The 17518-nt window shown below is 40.2% G+C and overlaps 2 protein-coding genes across 2 annotated transcripts; one reads left to right on the top strand and one right to left on the bottom strand.

Moving 5' to 3' along the window:
* Positions 1-202: 202 nt before the first annotated feature.
* Positions 203-11012, bottom strand: LOC139723733 (uncharacterized). Its single transcript, XM_071634949.1, has 5 exons — positions 10949-11012; positions 4301-4455; positions 2601-2873; positions 689-979; positions 203-403 (listed from the first exon to the last, which is right to left on the bottom strand). Exons 1-5 carry the CDS (start codon positions 11010-11012, stop codon positions 203-205), a joined length of 984 nt encoding a protein of 327 aa, XP_071491050.1.
* A 2075-nt stretch (positions 11013-13087) lies between these two features.
* Positions 13088-16052, top strand: LOC139723728 (centrosomal protein of 19 kDa-like). Its single transcript, XM_071634944.1, has 2 exons — positions 13088-13153; positions 15047-16052. The coding sequence occupies exon 2, from the start codon at positions 15140-15142 to the stop codon at positions 15638-15640; it is 501 nt and encodes a 166-aa protein (XP_071491045.1). The 5' UTR covers positions 13088-13153; positions 15047-15139; the 3' UTR covers positions 15641-16052.
* The last annotated feature ends 1466 nt before the right edge of the window (positions 16053-17518 follow it).

Here is a 17518-nt window from a genome sequence, read left to right as displayed (position 1 = left end):
GCTTTTGCTATGACATCATCATGTACCAATCCATACTACGATGACGTGACGTCTGAAATTGTCTTTGTTTCGTTCCGTGACATCACAATGAGACTTTGTCCATCACTCGTAAGACGGCATTCACGGCATTCATGAGCATGAACTATTCATCAGAGTCAATACCACAACGCCACGGCGGATTTCTTCGGCGAGTGGTTCTCTGCTATACTAGCTTCAGTGCAGTTAATGACAGAGCAAGGGCCATGGTTGCTAGAAGTGCACTCGGCGCTGTGGACCGACCTACCCGGTTGCACAAGTTTCCTTCGCAGCAGTACGTGCACGACCCGAACATCCGGCAGCCTGGTTCGCAATCCCTGAAGTTATGAACACACGACCTCTCGATCGACGAACCCGACACCACTTTCTATACATGGGACGAGGAAATGTAATTCAGGAAGAAAAAAAAAGTGAAAGAAGATGATGTGAATATGGCAATGACAATGAAGAAGGTTAAGTAAAAAAAGAATGAGGAGAATAAGAACAATAATGGCAAATACAAAGAAGACGACGAAGAAGAAGGAGGAGAAGAAGAAGAAGAAAGAAAGAAAGAAAGAAAAAGAAGAAGAAGAAGGAAAAAGAAGAAGAAGAAGAAGAAGAAGAAGAAACTTCTCTACGGAATTCAAAACAATGGTTTTAAAATTCAATGTACCTTACACATCCCCGAGCACTGGACGAGCTCAACCCCCACGCCGCTGGGGTCGAAATCCGTGCCGCACGCTCCACTATCTGCCACCTCAAAGGCGTTGGGGCTGTAGTAGCACGAGTAGCAGTCCTGCGTCAGATTGGACTGGCGCGCAATGACATCGGGCGGAGCGTCGTTGCAGTACGATCCCTCGCAGCAGAACGTGCAGTCCTCCTTGTCGTCGCAGTCGTTGCAGTCTTCCTCGCTGAGGGCGCACCCTCGCATGACTGTCGTCTGCTCCGAAATGTAGACATTCATCTGCGACGGAACACAGAAAAATCAAAACTGTAGATGATGGTGATGATGATGATGATGATGATGAATAGCATTTGGGGACGGGGTCATGTACCTTTGGAACATTCAAAGGTGCCCGGCACCCATGTCTTCAGATCAGAAGGTTCTGTTTTGTTTTGTTTTGTTTTGTTCAGATTTGTTGTTTTCGTTTTTGGCTATAGATAATCACTTCCCCTTTCTTAGAAGACAACGACTTTTTTCTAAATTCAAAGCGTAAGCGAAAGCGCTTGCACACACACACACACACACACACACACACACACAAATACACAAACACACACACATGCGCACAAAAACCTCACACACTTCATCAACTGATGAAAAGCATGTTTAAATTTACTAACACGCTTGGTCACAAGTCTTTCAAATCTAAACACACACGAACTTAAAGAAATGACAAACGCATCAAGTCCATAGTTTTGTTGGTACCTTGTCATAGCTTCTTTTTCTTCTGATAGCAGCGAATCTAGGGTGGTAATGGTTTCTCGAAATAAGACTTGATCGTTGCCAAACACTAAACGCACTGTTTGCAAAGCCCCTAGTGCGCCGTCAGATACATCAAGAAGGTGTAATACCTCCATGGGTATATAGGGCGCACAACACAACTGCGTACGACAGTCATCAGTCAGACGTATAGGACGTAATTGACTGACGAGTAATCCATCTATACACGGAGTATCTATGTTCAGCAACATTCTTGTAATATATTCTTTTGTTAAATCCCATGTACTTCATAGATCATTATCTGTATGACATGAGGGACTAACCCATCAAACACAATGAACACAGACTTCAGTCTATTAGTTTAGTAAAGGTGAGTCACATCGGAGACAAGATGACTAAGTTTACAACAAATAAACTGAGTTACACGGCACAAGTATCGAACAAGATCACAACAGTTTGAGAAAACGTTACCAAACATGGTCCCATTCATGTGCACCTCAAAATAAACGTCTCGGTCAGGTGACAATAACGTCATTTGCGCAAACACCATGTAGTGACAGGAAATAACCTTTTCTCCCTTAAATACAGGGAAAGTAACTCCTATGTCACGTTGAAGACATGTAAGTACTCACAAACTCACCTACTGTATCTTAGTTTATAGATATGAAAAAGGAAATCCCTCTTGAAACCTATAGGTATTAGGCCCTAATGGGACTCGGGAAAGGGGGAACGAACTGTTCAAATCACGTAACCGAGAAATCATTTGGTATTCACTGAATGTTTGTTATAATCAAAATTGCCGACCGTGCCATGCATGCCGACAGTGTCAAAAAAAAAAAATCGCAAATCTCCTAAAAGGTGTTGAATTTCTTAGATTGTGCTCAAGGAGCCACTAAACTGTCGACCTAGAATCGATACTTTCATTGATTATTGTTGCTGTATGATTGTGTCTTCCACATTTATTGGTAGTATTTGTCTGTTTGTTTTTGCCCATTATCATGATTATGAGGAATTCAGCTGCCGTTCATGATTTTTGATAAACCATTGCTACATTTCGTGATCTCCTCTGGGTTCATTCCCTCCATCAAATGGATGCATTTATGAGGACACCACCACGACCGACAACGAGTGACCAACTGACCTCGCACCTCGTGTCACACGTCGTCCGCACCGTCTTCTCCGGCGACGGGTCGACGCAGTCGCTGTCGTAGCTGCCGCAGTCGTAGCACCAGGTGCTATCCTCGAAGGTCTCCTCGGGAGCGACGTCGTTGCAGAGATCGTCGTCGCAGCAGTGCGTGCAGGCCTCCCATCCGACCACGGGATCGATGACGCACATGTCGGGGCAGAACTCGTCCTTGTAGCAGCCGCGGCTGATCTTCGTGGACTCGACAGTCCCGGAAGAGTAGTTTGAAACCTTTGTTTGGTTTTGTTTGACGAGAATAAGGTAGAGGAGAATGAGGTAGGAGGAGAGAATGGGGATGAGGAGAATGGGGTAGAGGTGGAATGGGTAGGGAGAATGGGTATAAGGGGGAGAATGGATTAGGGGTAGAATGGGGTAGGAGAGAATGGGGATGAGGAGAATGGGGTAGGGGTGGAATGGGTAGGGAGAAAATGGGGTAGGGGGAGAATGGGTTGGGGTAAGAAAGGGGTAGGGGCGGATTGGGTAGGGGTGGAATGGGTAAGGGAGAATGAGGAAGGAGTAGAATGGGGTAGGGGAGAATGGCGTAGGAAGAAAATGGGGTTACAGGAAGAAAGGGGTAGGGGAGGAGGGGTAGGGAGAATGGGTTAGGGGGAGAATGGGGTACGGGGAATGGGATAGGGGTGGAATGGGTAGGAGAGAATGGGGTAGGGAGAAAATGGGGTAGGGAGAAAGGGGTAGGGGAGGATGGGTTAGGGGAGAATGGGTTAGGGGGAGAATGGGGTAGGGGAGAATGGGATACGGGGAATGGGGTAGGGGAGGATGGTGTAGGGGAGAATGGGTTGGGGAGAATGGGGTAGCGGAATGGGGTAGAGGGAATGGGGTAGGGGAGAATGGGGTAGGGGAGAATGGTTTGGGGAGAATGGGGTAGCGGAATGGGGTAGGGGAGAATGGGGTAGGGGAGAATGGGGTAAGGGAATAGGAACAGGGAGAGGAACAGGGTGGGGGCATATGAAAAGAGAGGACGAAATGGGAGCGAAAAGAGAAGGAAAGTTATTATGGGAAGGGAAGGAAAACAAAGAACAACAGCGAGAAATTGCTAAGAACTGACCAACTGCATTTCCGAAACGAAACACCTTTTCTTCCTCCTGCCATGTCATTTTCGATAAACTGCTATGACTAACAACAACCTGTCAGCATTCGCCTTTTACACCAACTGTCGAGCATCTGTTTCTCGCTATAGAGCAAGTACCAGTGAAACCTTGCTTTAAGACAAGTCAAGAGTATCAGCGCAAGGACAGTTAAAGTGAAGAAAACGCTAAAATACTTCTTATCTAAACGTGACCACTGTATACCCCATATTTTTTAATGGTAAATAAGTTTGAAGGCAAGTTAACAGAGAGCTCCAAAAGGTGGTCATTTTGTGTTCACTATTTTCATTCATTCATTCATTTTCCATCACTAACAAAAGCATAAATATGATTTTTTTAATAAGTGTGCATGCATGTAACATTGTAGAGTGCTGCAAACGAAATTCATAAGTTTGTATTCAAATATTTTGAATATACAATAATGCTGGAAATGGGGAGGAATACCAAAGAAGCAATGCTTGTATAGGTTGCATCCATCAAACATAATTATACGAATTACATTACTATATATTACACATTAGAAGTGGAATCTTCGCGCGCTCATCAACTTACAAAGCAGGCGTGTTCACACTCCACGATCTCCATGCCATCAGACCATGCCGAAGAGGATGACGTCTCACCCGGGTGTAAACACGACAGGTCGGTGCTATTGCTTGGCCAAAACTCGCACTTGAAGCACTGAGTGGCAACGGACATGTGCAAGACACCTGATGGAATATATCAAGAAAGAGGTGGTAGGAAATAATGCTGAAAATAATGATGATAATAGCAATAGTGATAAAAGCCATAACAACAACAACAATAACGATGCCGATGATTATAACGATACTATGCTGCTATGATGATGACGATGATCATGATGATAATGATAATAATAATAATGATAATATTAATAACAATGATAATAATGATAATAATAAAATGATAACGATAAAAATGATGATAATTATGGTGATATGATAATAATGATGATAATAATAATAATAATAATAATAATAATAATAATGATAATAATGATAATGACAATGATGAAAAATAATAGTAATAAATTTATCATTAACAAAGAGAAAATCATAAATATCAGGACACTACCCCTACTGGATAGCGTTTCTTAGTGCTACGCCGTCGAGTAAGATATGCAGCATATAGGTATGATGTAGTCAATGGCAAGATATAAAGGCATATACTATAGGAGATAAGAATAGGTGAGACACATGGGCGCATGATATTACTCATTTCTGGTAAATTTATGTTGCATACCAGGAAGTCAGAACATGGCGATAATTTCTATTTTGGGCTATTTCCCCGGGAAACAAGTGTCCTATAGCATATTGCGCAACGATTTCCGTATAGTTGAATACAATGTAGTAGAATGTAGCATCAGTTTCGCAGCGTAAAGTTTGGAAGCGAGGCTACAGCAGGCGTTCTCCCATTTAAAGGGATGGTATCGTTTCGGTTGAGATGGGGCTTCCGGTTTCCAACCTTCTTATATGATGATTTTTGGAGATAATGAGAAACTGCTTGTGGAATATGAAAGAGCATGATTATAATTCCAAGAGGAAGTCAAAGTTTACTTGGTGAAAATTGGGTTTGAAATGGCTTAGATATCCAAAACAAAGATATCCTAATGAAAGGCTTTTATCAGGATCGCTTTATTTTTCTTTATTTTTGGATATCTCAGTGTCTGTTTTTTTTTTCAAAACTGATCTTTATCAAATGAACATTGAATTCCTCTTAGATTGTATGCTCTCTAAAATTTCATGCAGTGGTTTTTAACTATCTCGCAAAAAGCTAAAAGCTGAATTCTCATCTCAACCAATACTATACCATCCCTTTAAAGTGTAGCAAGACGACAATACACCTTCTCCTTCCGAATTACGGGCAAGGTTGACGAACGTATCCAAGCACAAGTTTGTGACTCAGACGTTCGGACACCTGTCTCACTAAACTTAAAAGTCTCCTCGCGCGTAGTCCATGTAGTGCACCATTCGTGCATGCAGGCACATTATACACAAAGTAAAGAAGATGTACTGTAAACTTCCCTATAAGAGGAGTTTATATACTTGTCTTCACGTTGAGATCCATCAAAAGATAAAGCGTGACTGTTATACTTTGTGTGTGATCTTCTTCTTTTAGATTGAGTAGATAAGTAAAAGTCTCTGTCTCGTAGCGCGTTCATGAATGGTTTGTGCTAACGAATACAACTGAATTTACTGTCAAATTATTATACTGACATATATAAAATCGATGACTCGTTTATTTTTCCTTACCTTTTCATTGTGTTTATTGATTAAAAAATTGCTACCTAATGAAAAATTAAGGTGCACCTTAACGCTGGAGGGATTTTTGTCACTTTTGTGGGGAATACCATCAGGAGTAACCCTACATTTTACTTATCTGTGAAAAGGTAATGCATCATTTGCTTTAAGTTTAATACAAAATTTGTATTTAAATTATAAGAATACATTTGCATTCTGTTAAGCGTTATACACACATAATAGAGATACACGTTAGGAATATAAATGTAGGCTACATACATGATAAACGAACTTTCATTGACGTTGATATTATATATTTCACATTAAAATTGAAATAAATTCGCATTTAAGGACCCCCCAAAAGAACATACACGCAGTCTTCTTGTTGCTCTTGTTGTATTGATTGTCGTTTCTAGTCTTTGTATTTAAAAATGCTCAATGTGCTTCAGATCGAGTATGAAGTATTATTGCAGGCATGTCAAGTCCACAGTGAAATAAAGCTTTATCTTTGAAGGGCGAAATAAATTGCAACAAAAGAGAACACGACGAAATAATGAAAAAAATATAGTAAAAACCAAAACAATTTGAAGCCTCCGATTCACAATAAGAATCGAAATCCATGCATTTATGAGAACCATGGGAATGTGAAATATTGTCTGGCTTTGGTTATTTAAGACATTAGAATGGTGAGAATCTAGAGCAAAACAATGCGCAATATACAATTTTAGCACAATCGACAGCACATTGTATACAGAATATAATATGCGAGTGAATGTATAATGGCATCGACTCAAAATACCGATGTCCTTTCACAAATCACATTGTGAATATATATGTATACAATGGACAATGACAGTGCAGACTATCATCAAGCAAAATGTGTCCTCAGAGGAAACAAGCTTATCAAAAATCATTGCTTGGCTCTTTTTGTGTCAAGTCTGGATTTCTTGTGTGTGTGTGTGTGTGTGTGCGTGTGTTTGTTGCTGTAGTGGCTGTTGTTTTTTTTATTTTGTTTTGTTTTGTTTTTGGATCCGCTGGCGCTTGAAATGACAGCGCAGCAAAATGCTATATATTGCAGCTACAAGTTGTATCATGTACTGTCGGCTGTACAACAGGGTTATGGAACATGATTAATTGTTGAAAGTATGCATCTCAAATTGTTTCTCACAACCCCTCATGATAATAATAATGATATTGCAAAACACTACATATTGGAAAATTTTCGCTTCATCATGGTCATGTGGGAGAAAGTGCATGGGACACTGTGCCATATAGTGGATAAGACTCTCGACTTTCAATTCCGAGATGCCGATTTCGAATCCCGCCAAGTGCTTGTACGTCCTTGGACAAGATGCTTTTACCCACCTCATCCCTCTCTAGTCATACCTATAAATGGGTAATACCTGGCAACGCTAATAATAATGATAATGGCAGAACCCTCTCGCAGGCCAGTGACAACACGACAGATGCTACCTGGATGAGTCGGATGACCATAAATACCATCCTCATTAATATTATCTTAAGTAATATACAAGAACGAAGGTTTCTTCCTGTCACTGTTTTTATTCGCAGGGGAAAGTCTGGAGAAGAATCGAAATCGATAGGGGATTGATAAACTTTGACAGAAGACAATGTCTGAGGGTCATTCTACAATCAACTCTCATTTCCTAGGAGACAATACTTTAATAATCATCTTCCAATATCTCTGTGATTAATATAATTTTCAGCAGATCAGTTTTTCCGATTGAAAAAAAGAAAAGAAAAAAAAGATGACGCGGAAACTTACCGTGACTATTACGTTACTTGCGTATATGCAATATTAATCTATTGTTTGCAAAACTGCCAATCTGGTACGTTGGCAAAACATCAGCAATGCTTGGGTGGGCCTACTTATCTCGTAATACTCATGGAAAGCGACATTTTACGTCGATGTAGGTCAATTTGTCAATTAGTTGCAATAAAAGTGACATTTTATTGGAAGATTTCAACACTGCCAGTTTGACTTGTGCGCACAACTGACATAGAGGTCTATTTGGGCCAATCTTTCTTTCTCGCAATAGCAGCGGGTATATTCACTTTATCATTCCAAACATTATCTCAATGCTGATGGCACCCAGTATAACAGCATGATTTCGATTCTAGTTCACGAAAACTGCGTGATATATATATATATATATATATATATATATATACATATATATATATATATATATATATATATATATATATTTGTATATCTGTACATTTTTGCCATCAGAGTCACACACATAAAAAGGTAACATTCAACCCATAAAACTTTCACTGATAATGATTGACGTATGGTATATATTTACGGAAAGATTCCAAGGATGCTGGTTTTTTAAATAGACATCTATTGTTTTAAGAAGCAAGATTAATGACGTAAGTAACGAAAATAATTATATTGAGTCATTCAATTAGTTCAAAGGGGGTGTCGTGGGCAAGATCTGGTAAGGCCCTATTTTCTATTTCCCTCTTTTTTTTATAACTCAGCATTTCCCCTCTTTAGTATACATCACGGAAGAATAGTGATTGTATTTTTGTTGTTGTGGAAAGGAGTGTTTAACAGTTACATAACGGGCTCAATTATGTCAGCTTTTTTTGTTTTCTGCAAACTTTTTTTTTTCTGCTGCCTTGGAACTGATTAGAAGACATAGCTGTCCAGATTAGTTCTAAAATAACTCACAATATTTCATCCGCCTTGAACGAAATCTTCTTCGTTTTCTATTTTTAATCATGGTACATTGCATCAATCAGCTAAGAAATTAGAATATAAGGCAAGCTACAATTATATGTATTAGGTCTCGCAGCGGTAGCATTGTACAAAGCTGCAACATAATTTCTTCCATAGAAGAGGAGTCAAAGACTGCCAAAATACAGAATCTATATTATATTTCATTAAAGCAGTGGCTAAAATGCATGAATATTTTGCTTTGATCTAAGCGTATAGCGTGATGATTGCTTGTAGAAGTCGTGCTATTCAGCATTCAAGTGATATTACGAGTCGATTTCTGACCGAAATTGGGTCACAACGCCATCGGGGAATGAAAACAACAACAAAAAAGAGTGCACTGGGAGTTTCTTATGCTTTTAGGTGAGCAAACCTGCCTTAGCGGCCATGTGCCATATGCGGCCACTAAAAAGAAAAGAAAAATCCCTCTATACATAAAAGAGACAAAAGCCATGCTAAAGGCCCTGTCTACAACGGCCACTTTTTCGCCTCCCTTTGGGTGGCGGCTATAGACAGGTTCGACTGTATATTGTATACCCGTGTAGTATAATCTTCCGCATCCTAATACAGTATAGCAGCATGATGGGAGAATCGTGAAGTTTGTTATTCCGCCGTGCTTATATGCTCCCACGTTCTAACCTTGCGCTAATCAATGACAGGATAAAGACTCTCCAATTGACCCACTTACCATAATAGCATCTGACAGATTCGTTTATGAAATGTTACATAGTCAAATATTACATAATATTGGGACCCTTTGGAGACATCCACAGTTTTGAAGTTTCACGTAATTATGTTATAAAATGTTTATGATCATCAATAAACGAGCTTACCGGCAGTGGCAGTTACCAAGTTGCAACAACTCACTACAATCACCTAACATTAGGAACACTGTCTCAGAAAATGCAAATTCACAAAACAGCCCACCTTTTATGATCTGACATCGAGCTTTTCTTTTGATAGAAAGTTAACAAGGATAGATATCCTAACTTATCTTTATTGCCTAATCTATTGTTTTTCATATTTTTCAAAGACTGCCTTTTGTTAAGACTATAATCATGATAATAAGCACACGTATAGCACTGATGATGATTATAATTATCAAACACGGAAAATACACGTCCCAAAAATGTAATACAACCATATATGAGACAATAATGTCTTGTTATAACAAGTCAAGTAAAAAAAAATGATAGCTAAACGTGACTGAATCCACCTTACAGCGAACTCAATGACTGTGCAGTATAGTATACACGTATATACCGCAGAATAATACTGAGTGAAAAATAAAAATCAAGCCAACAGCAATATACCCACGTTTTCCTTCTCTTATGTCAATTCTTTTTTTTTTTTTTTTTTTGCCAAACCTGGCGATGATTCATGAAAATGGGTTATCAGTTCTACCGTGATATCGACAGTTTATCTCTATAACAGCCATGAGAAATCAAGTATGATAAATTGTTAGTAAAATATTACTAGGGAAACTGCACCGATGACAGAACAATTTATTATCATTTTACAAATTAGGCCCTTGATACTTTTTAATTCACAAAATGTCGTCAACGGAAAGGGAGTTATATAGAGGCATATTATAATCACGCTGACAATTTCTTCGGATTCAAACCACGCTTGCATGACGTACACTGTAAAGATAATCAGAGTGTGATAAGACCATGTACTGCATGCCTGTAGACAACTGAGTCTTTCTCAATTAAAAAGCTAGGTGGTGTATGGATTCAATGTAGGCCACAGCCAAATGTCAGCTGTGGGAAATGAGTTCGAAATCGTCTTGAGCTGCCCATAAGCGAGAGGAAAAGAGTGATTACTACGACAAGCTCCCATGGCCGACCGTGATAATCTACTTGCCCCTATATCACCGCGGTGTACTTACGTGTCTGCAAGATTGACTACCCCCAGCCACGTCCCTATGCTTATCATCTACCTTGCTGAAAAATCCACAAAGTAATTAAGCGCGAACTTCCAGTCCGCAAAAACTTCGCGCGGAAAAGGTCAATAAAATACGACAATGTAACTAATAGCAACATTAAGATACGAAGCAGCGAACATGTTTTGAAGGAACCTCTCCCTGTGTCAGGGGGAAGGGTTTCAAAATTATTTTTCTGAGTTCGTTATTTTTTTTTCCCTCACTATTTCTTGATCGTGACAGCGTGCTCCTCTGGAGAGCTCACTTACCGGATAACATGATTCCTGTCCAGATTAACGCTGCTGCTGCGTACTTCCCAGATTTCGGATCCATTTTTGGACTGCGAACGGTGGTGATTCAGCCGATGGCAGGGGGCCTTGCCTCGCTACCCCCTCTCTCTCTGTCGCAGTCGGTTGTGGGACAGAAGTTCGTGCAAAGGGCGGAATACATGTCATTGACGTCACATTTGGGGCAATCCACTTACTTCCACAGCCGGAGAGCAGCCAGATCTCTGACATTTACTTGTCGCCAGCAGTTTAATTACTTGTAGTTGCGGGAAGAGTTCAAGAGGGTTACGACAACTCGGGATTTCTGGACAGTGCATCTTCAGAGGAGCGGGTCATCGTGTGCTCCGCACGTAGAAAATTATTTTCTCGATCATCCTGCGCTGAAAATCAGTGTGAGACGCGGGGTTTACATGGACTTCTTATAAAACATGCAAACCACCATCAACACTGGGTCATATGCGTCAATCAGAAACTTTATCTTGTAGGCTTGTCGCCATGCATCCGCAAGTGTTGTAAGAAGCGAAATGGCACTTTTCCTGTGTTGAGGGAAAGGGGTAACGCCGTTGGGGAGTATCCCCTTTCCGAGTCGAGTGTGTAGACTCTGCGGTCCAGGCGTTGCTTTGATAATCTTTCATTCTCACTTCATTCGAGTGTTCATGCTAGTCTGCAAATACTGCAAAAAACGACATGCCGCACCGGCCAGATAATACCCTTCTTTTGCTATTAATAGTTCAGTTTGTTGATTCCTAATGCAGGTCTTTGTGTAGATGTCGTTTTCCGACTGAAAATAGCGATGACTCCAAGAGATTCTATTTTGACTTCAGACCGACTCGTAGAAATTGTATTACACTCGTTGTTCTACCTCAGTACGAACTGAATTGTCTTCAGATTATTAATACATTCACATCCACACGGTGTGTGAGTAATCCTACAATATTTCTAAAGTTATTCATCGTAAAACAACTCGTGCACAAGTTTGTCTCGATCCGTTCTTTGAGTGTGTGAACATTCGTCGAAGGAAACGGGGTGAAGTGCGATCGTACTATGGCATACTAGGTTTCTTTGACACAATATGCTTAGGATGCCGCTATAATGACACGTAATATTATTATGCTCAACCTGTCTTGTTCAAAACAGAGCGAAAATAAATGTCTGCAAAAAGTACTTAAAAAAGTGCATTTAGGAACTTTTCATAATTCGACTTGTTAAATGTGTCTGCTGTACCGAGCATTCCATGTAATTTACCTGATTTGAAAACCAAATCATGAAAATAAATTTGAAATACTCGACCTGAAGACGTAGTGATTACGGAGTGAGAGAGTTATGATGTGCAGCGTGAAAATACGTGTGTAAATAAATTAATGTAGGCAACATACACGTATACAGTACGCGCACGGACACACATACGCCCATATTATAAACATGTGTATAATCAATCGATTGTTTAGTCATCTAACTGTATCATGAATTCATGTCCATAATATGTGTAGGGAGTCTAAGTGTCTAAATATCCATGAAACTTTGGAGTGATGAACAACTACTCGTATACAGTAACTGTTGTCCATTGATGAAAGCTATTATGTAATAAAAACACGTATTTTCCTTGCAAGTAATGTTATCTAGTTTCCCTGCAATGTTTTTGTTAATCGTATTACTAAAATAGAAACATGCAAATTATACTCGGGTTCGGGAAGGTGCATTCTATAATGTCTTTTATTATTCATATCAGAACTTTGGCAATGATTGACAGATGATAATACAATGTACTGACAGAATCTTGGTTTGGAAGGATTTTATGCGATGGTGTTATCCAAGCACTCTGAAGAAAAATTGTAGAAAACGCTGTTTTAAGATATGTGGCACGTATTTAGATAATCATTTCCTGATTTGGCCATATGATTATTCAAACGTTTAGGGTACCATGATTCAAAATAATCAGTCAAGTCAACATTATGCATCTGAAGTATTTCATTCGTAACAACAGATGGCGCTCTGTCTCGCTTGACCATTTCCCATTCTAAGTAATTGACCACACAATATGCAGTAGGTTGATCACTTGGCGTACCATAGTCTCCCACTCAACTTGAATGAACAACATAATAGATGGAAACTGATCTTTTAATACCTATAAAGACAGAGCAAATTCGTCAACGAAGACCCCTACATCGTGTTTGCAAATATTTCCAGGTAGGTGGGATACCTCTTATGATATCAATGTATCGTATATGATCGGTTACAGTAAACCCTTGTAAAATGACTCGTGTGTAGGTCTTGTGCAGTGGCCTTTTTTTTTCTTGCGTATCGCATGCCCCACATATTCAATATCGTGTCAGGAGAAAGTTTGCGCAAATAACATTGCACATGACATGAATAACAATTTAAATGAAGGAGGCGTACGCTGTCTTAAAAGTCTTGATATGCCAGACAGCCTGACGCCGCTTTTTGAAAATCATACGTTGTACTTGACGTAACCTGGTCCTAACTAGAATCTAGTAAATATTAAGTTTCTAATTCTATAAATTACACAGCTGAGCTGCTAGCTGCTACATGCAGATGCTACGTACAGGCACAGGCACAGCCCAGTCGCTCGGTGTATAGAAATTAGAATAGATCTAGACCCTATTATAATTCTAAATAGCGGTGCGTGCTACGCACGTACGGCGTCTGGTCGGGCTAACCTGGTCCCACAATAAATTTACTTAGCTCAATTGAGTATGCACTCGTGCAGTGTAATGAATGAGGCCATACAGTCTGTAGATCATAAATTGTGAATTGTGTGTGTTGTCCTCACCATTCGTCCCCAGCCGGCAGCCTAGGCCAAGGACATAAAAAGGGAGTACAATCAAAATGTAGTAGTGGCATGCAATGGTCATGGTCATGGGCCCCACTGCGCTGCACCGCCACCCACTGGCCGGCCCCACTGCACTGATCTCGACTCTAACGTTAGGAGTTGTCTAAAGAAGTCTAACATTAAACATTACATAAAGATCAGTGACAGTGTCCCCACTTAAGTGATTGCAATTCTCCTGGCTGCTCTATGACTATGTACTAACATGTTACATAGAATGTCATGTAGAATTGAAGGAACTGTGAGAAGACTAGAACTTCCAGCTGTTGTGAAGTGCAACGGGGCATCTTGAAACTTGAAAAGTAATCCCTGTTGCAGCTTTTTGTAGGAAGCTATACCGGGATGATACACATACACGTAACCGCACCAGCGACCCCAACCCATACTGAGTCGGGTTACAGCGCCCCGCGCCGGGGTTAACTTACACAGTGACATCAAAAGGCCAACGGACGGAGTGTATTTACAAATATGGCAAATGCAAAATGTATATTCAATTAGGTACAAACTCTATTAAAATTTGCTAGGTGGAAGTAAAGACCAAGCCGGTGGATTTTTGCGGCATCCTGGATCCTACTGGGGGACGTACACTTTTTTTTCACCTTCAGAGACAAGACAGCATCTTTGAATTTCAACTTGAGTTTTACATGTCAATAATGATTATAAAGATATCACAGTTCAGGGTGGAGACCATTTCTTTATCATGTGTGCAAATACTGCATGCAACTGTTGTCTGGCTTTTTACTGTGAAAAACTTGTTTAAAAAAGTGGGAAAAGGTTTGTCATCTTGGAGTTTTATGCACAGATGATTCTCACAAAGAAAGGAAAAAGAAATTTCTACCAGAAAGTAAGTACTTCAGAAGGGTGTTGTATGATTTCTTGCAAAACTTAATCTGCATTTCATTTTAAATCATGTTGTAAATCAACTTAAGAAGAGCTAAGTAGAGGTGCTGCTTCAGAGAGCTCTATTTGCAATAACATTATTATATAAAGTTTATGCACTTACAGTAAGTTATCATCTGTAACTTTGCTAGATATACTTTGAAGCTGAGCCACTGTTTTAGCCAGGTCTGGTATCTGAGGGACCACACCAAGTCCAGATTGCCTTAAGATTGGTACATATTCATTTTTGTACATATCATAATCACCGGGACCCCCCCCCCCCCCCCCCCCTCCCGAATGTTTGATTGTACTGCTAAAGTTATAAAACTTTCTTCTCACTTGCTTATTTTCAGATGCCAGAGTCTTCATTTTGATGACTTGGCTACAGAAGGCATATCTGGAGATTTGTAGATCAGTCACGCGCAACCCAAGATTTTCTATCAATAATGGCATTAATGCCAAAGAAGTGTGGGATCAGGGTTGATCCGCCAACACTGATCGTGACTTACATCGAAGAGGGGTCTGGCAAGAAGCGGCAGCGTTCGCTCCCTCTGCGCAAGTTCAACAAGCACTCCAACATCAAGAGCACCATCGAGGAGCTGAGCTCAAACCCCAAGCACCGGGAGCTCATTCAGCAGATCAGTCCACGCCAGCTGGAGAAGCTCCTCCGTGTCATCCAGGAGCGACAGGGTGGGATGCGCCTCGACGACGCCCTCAACAAGATCGGCGCTGACATGGGCATCGACCCCAACGAGAACCTCAACAAGCTCGATGACCGGGCGCTGAAGGAAAAGAAGGCCATTATGGACGAGACGTTTGAAAAGAACAGAAGGAAGCCCGGAGACCCCGATTTCCAATACGAAGTCGAGGTCGATTTCGACAAGGATGGTCCTCCGATTGAATCTAGTGGATGGGACTCGGAGGAGGATTCTGATCCTATGTTTTAGACATTGCTCATATCGCAGGCACCAGCTGATCAGCTGAAGAAAACAAATTGCAAAAAGAGTTGATATTATTTGCATAATTTGTATTTCCATTGCAATAAGGTGCAGGTATTCTTACGCGGTGCTCAGCCACATGTGAAAAGTCGGCAGTGATGTGAATTCTGAAATAATGCCAGATCATCATTGACTTTCTTTGATTCTGTCATGCAGATAACAAGCTTCACACTCTCTCTAGTATTTGAAGGCAGGTACTTATTTTGAAGCCTATACTGCACAGAATGCAGCTTTTGTGTCTGATAACCAATCCTAAACCAACTGTCATCTGTTAATTGCAAGGGAGAGAGGGAATTGGCATCTTGCTGCTTGTGGACATTCCAAGTACATGACATCCCTTGTGCTATTCACATTTTCTTTTAGTAATTAGTATTAAAAATATCATACATGTATCAAATGGAGTGCCAAACTTGCATTACCACTCAGTCAGGGGAGAATGAAAGTTTACAAGCCACCAAGCAAGATGGCTGAAATTATTTGCAAATTATAAATATGTGTTTTAGATTATTACAACAAGGTGCATAGATCTTTAAAATTCAGTCTGTTTTTTTTTTGACTGTTTTTACCTACCCTCTCATTGCATGAAGAAGCTGCTTATGAAATGAACTTTCAACTCACCCAAAACTGGTGCTTTTTGTTCTTGATGCTGATGCAACCAAAGTTCCAATCCTTTCCCAAATACTATATGATATTGGTAAATGATTATTAGTTCTGAAGCCAAACTTTCAAAAGTTGGCATGATCACACTCAAAAACACCTTCCTTTTGATTTTTGCCATATTTTATACTGTTTTATAGTTTTTCAAAATATGATATAGTGTCCAAAAAGGAATTAAAAAAAAACTTCAATTTTCTATTTTTGTTTATATGCTGTATATTTGTTTCTTTAAATGTTACCTTGCAATTGAGTTTGCCATGCATTGTAGATTATTGATTCAGGTATAATGATACAATGTATAAGTTGAGTTGAATAGAAGGATTCTAGTATGTATTAACATACACTGTATCTACATGTAGTACACATGAGTTGAGGTTTAACTTGAATTACATAGCCATACGCATGTCTGTCCAAATGAAAATGTGTCTTTGAGCACTTGTGTTAGTATCAGTATGGTCACAAGCTGAAATAGGCACAGTGTACTTAGAATCATTCCAAGGGCCCATTTTCACATATGTACAGTATACAAATATTGACTGCTCATGAGGATGATGGTGGAAATTATCATTCCCGAGGTGCTTTTCATACCGATCCTTCTATCACCCCGAGGCGTTAGCCGAGGGGTGATGGAAGGGTCGGTATGAAAAGCACCGAGGGAGTGATAATTTCCTCCACCATCCGAATACAGAGCAGTTAATATTTGTTTTATATACCTCATCCGCGTTTAAGACTTAACCAAGATCTAGGGCTAGACAAATACGAAGTAGTTGTAAATTAGGCCTAAACGTTAGCCCTAAAAATCAGGCCACAGCCTGCGCTTGCTTGCATGGTTTTCGTGCATTTCGTAGACTACCCAGTACGCACGGTACACTCACACGGCCTTCGGCGAGCTCCTGCATAAAATCATGGCAGTAAATTACAGTATACATCCAGTTTCCCGTCGCTCGTGTTTTAATTTGATATTTCCAACATGCTGAGATTTGTCTCTGCTTCGGGATCCTAAGAAATCCTAATTGCAAAGTGTACGATCTTTGATCCAGCTCACTTCAAATCACAGAGGAGCGCTCGATCACCATGCCAAGTTGAAACATGCCTGCTGTGCGATGATTTTGCATGCGTTTATACAATGCGCGTAGTGAACGTCTTTGGGTGGAGGGGTTGCGGACACCG

Source organism: Diadema antillarum, unplaced genomic scaffold, assembly GCF_040938485.1.
Source record: "Diadema antillarum isolate AM-2024a unplaced genomic scaffold, OU_Dant_1.0 scf00000198, whole genome shotgun sequence".
Lineage (NCBI taxonomy): Eukaryota > Metazoa > Echinodermata > Echinoidea > Diadematoida > Diadematidae > Diadema > Diadema antillarum.
This window is presented reverse-complemented; position numbering and strand designations above follow the sequence as displayed.